The following is an 803-nucleotide window of genomic DNA, read 5'->3' as shown; positions in this document are numbered from 1 at the left end:
GACAAAAAGCAAGATGCATTCTCTTGGCTAAAAACTTCCTGGCATTTGAAGCGGATGACATCATTCTGAGAAAAATCCGATATGGCGGAACCAAGCTCTCTTTGTGCCAAATCAAGTGATAAGTCCAACAGTTTACCGCTCTTTTTCCTCTTTGCCTTAAATTTTACTACACCGTAATGTACAGCTGCCCTAATGAACTACAATGGCGCATGAAATATGCGCTTTAGCATTAAAATACAACATAATGTCTGAGATTTATATTTTCCACAATATTTTGTAAAACATTGTTTTTTCTATACCACAATATAAAAATGAACCTTCATTGCGTTTTTTGACGTGTGCCATTTACTTTGCATTAATTTTGGCAGAGCTTACCTCACACTGCAAATATTTTCTTTTGGAATTAAATCATCCCCTGATGTAAGTTTTACCAAAGTCAAATTTTCCATAGAGCTTAATTAATCTTCATTTTGGAAAGACTACTTTGAAGGTTGCTATTGACATTACACTTAGAGGTGCGCACAGCACACATGCACGAATACGCCACTTTGATAAATGTCTACCTTTAGGAAGAGGTGTGTGGATTACCCAGACTGGGGAATTTGTTTAGCAGACAAGGAGGTAGAGGTGGAGCTCCTCTGTGATGACATCACGGAACAGAGGCTTTATCTACAGAGTTGAACGCACTTGTCCATCAACTTACCAAGGCATTCAGTGCCTGACGAACTTGACTGGAACCCTTCATTGCACTCACACCTGTAGCTCCCAATTATGTTAACACAACGTCCATTTTCACAGATCCC

At 39.1% G+C, this 803-nt stretch overlaps 1 protein-coding gene across 1 annotated transcript in view; it reads right to left on the bottom strand.

Annotated features, from left to right (window-relative positions):
* The window catches only part of FBN2 (fibrillin 2), a 247,395-nt gene that overhangs the window by 16,871 nt on the left and 229,721 nt on the right, over positions 1–803 (bottom strand). The window contains exons 59-60 of the mRNA XM_012807203.1: positions 704–803; positions 546–559 (exon numbers count right to left, since the gene is read on the bottom strand). The exon at positions 704–803 is cut by the window's right edge and continues 3 nt beyond it. Of these exons, the coding sequence (XP_012662657.1) occupies positions 546–559; positions 704–803 (114 nt within the window). The remainder of the gene's footprint in view (positions 1–545; positions 560–703) is intronic.

The sequence above is a fragment of the Otolemur garnettii genome, unplaced genomic scaffold (assembly GCF_000181295.1).
Source record: "Otolemur garnettii isolate 467f Iridium unplaced genomic scaffold, OtoGar3 scaffold00003, whole genome shotgun sequence".
Classification (NCBI taxonomy): Eukaryota; Metazoa; Chordata; class Mammalia; order Primates; family Galagidae; genus Otolemur; species Otolemur garnettii.
Note: the sequence above shows the minus strand (reverse complement) of the source record. Positions and strands in the feature narration are given on the sequence as shown.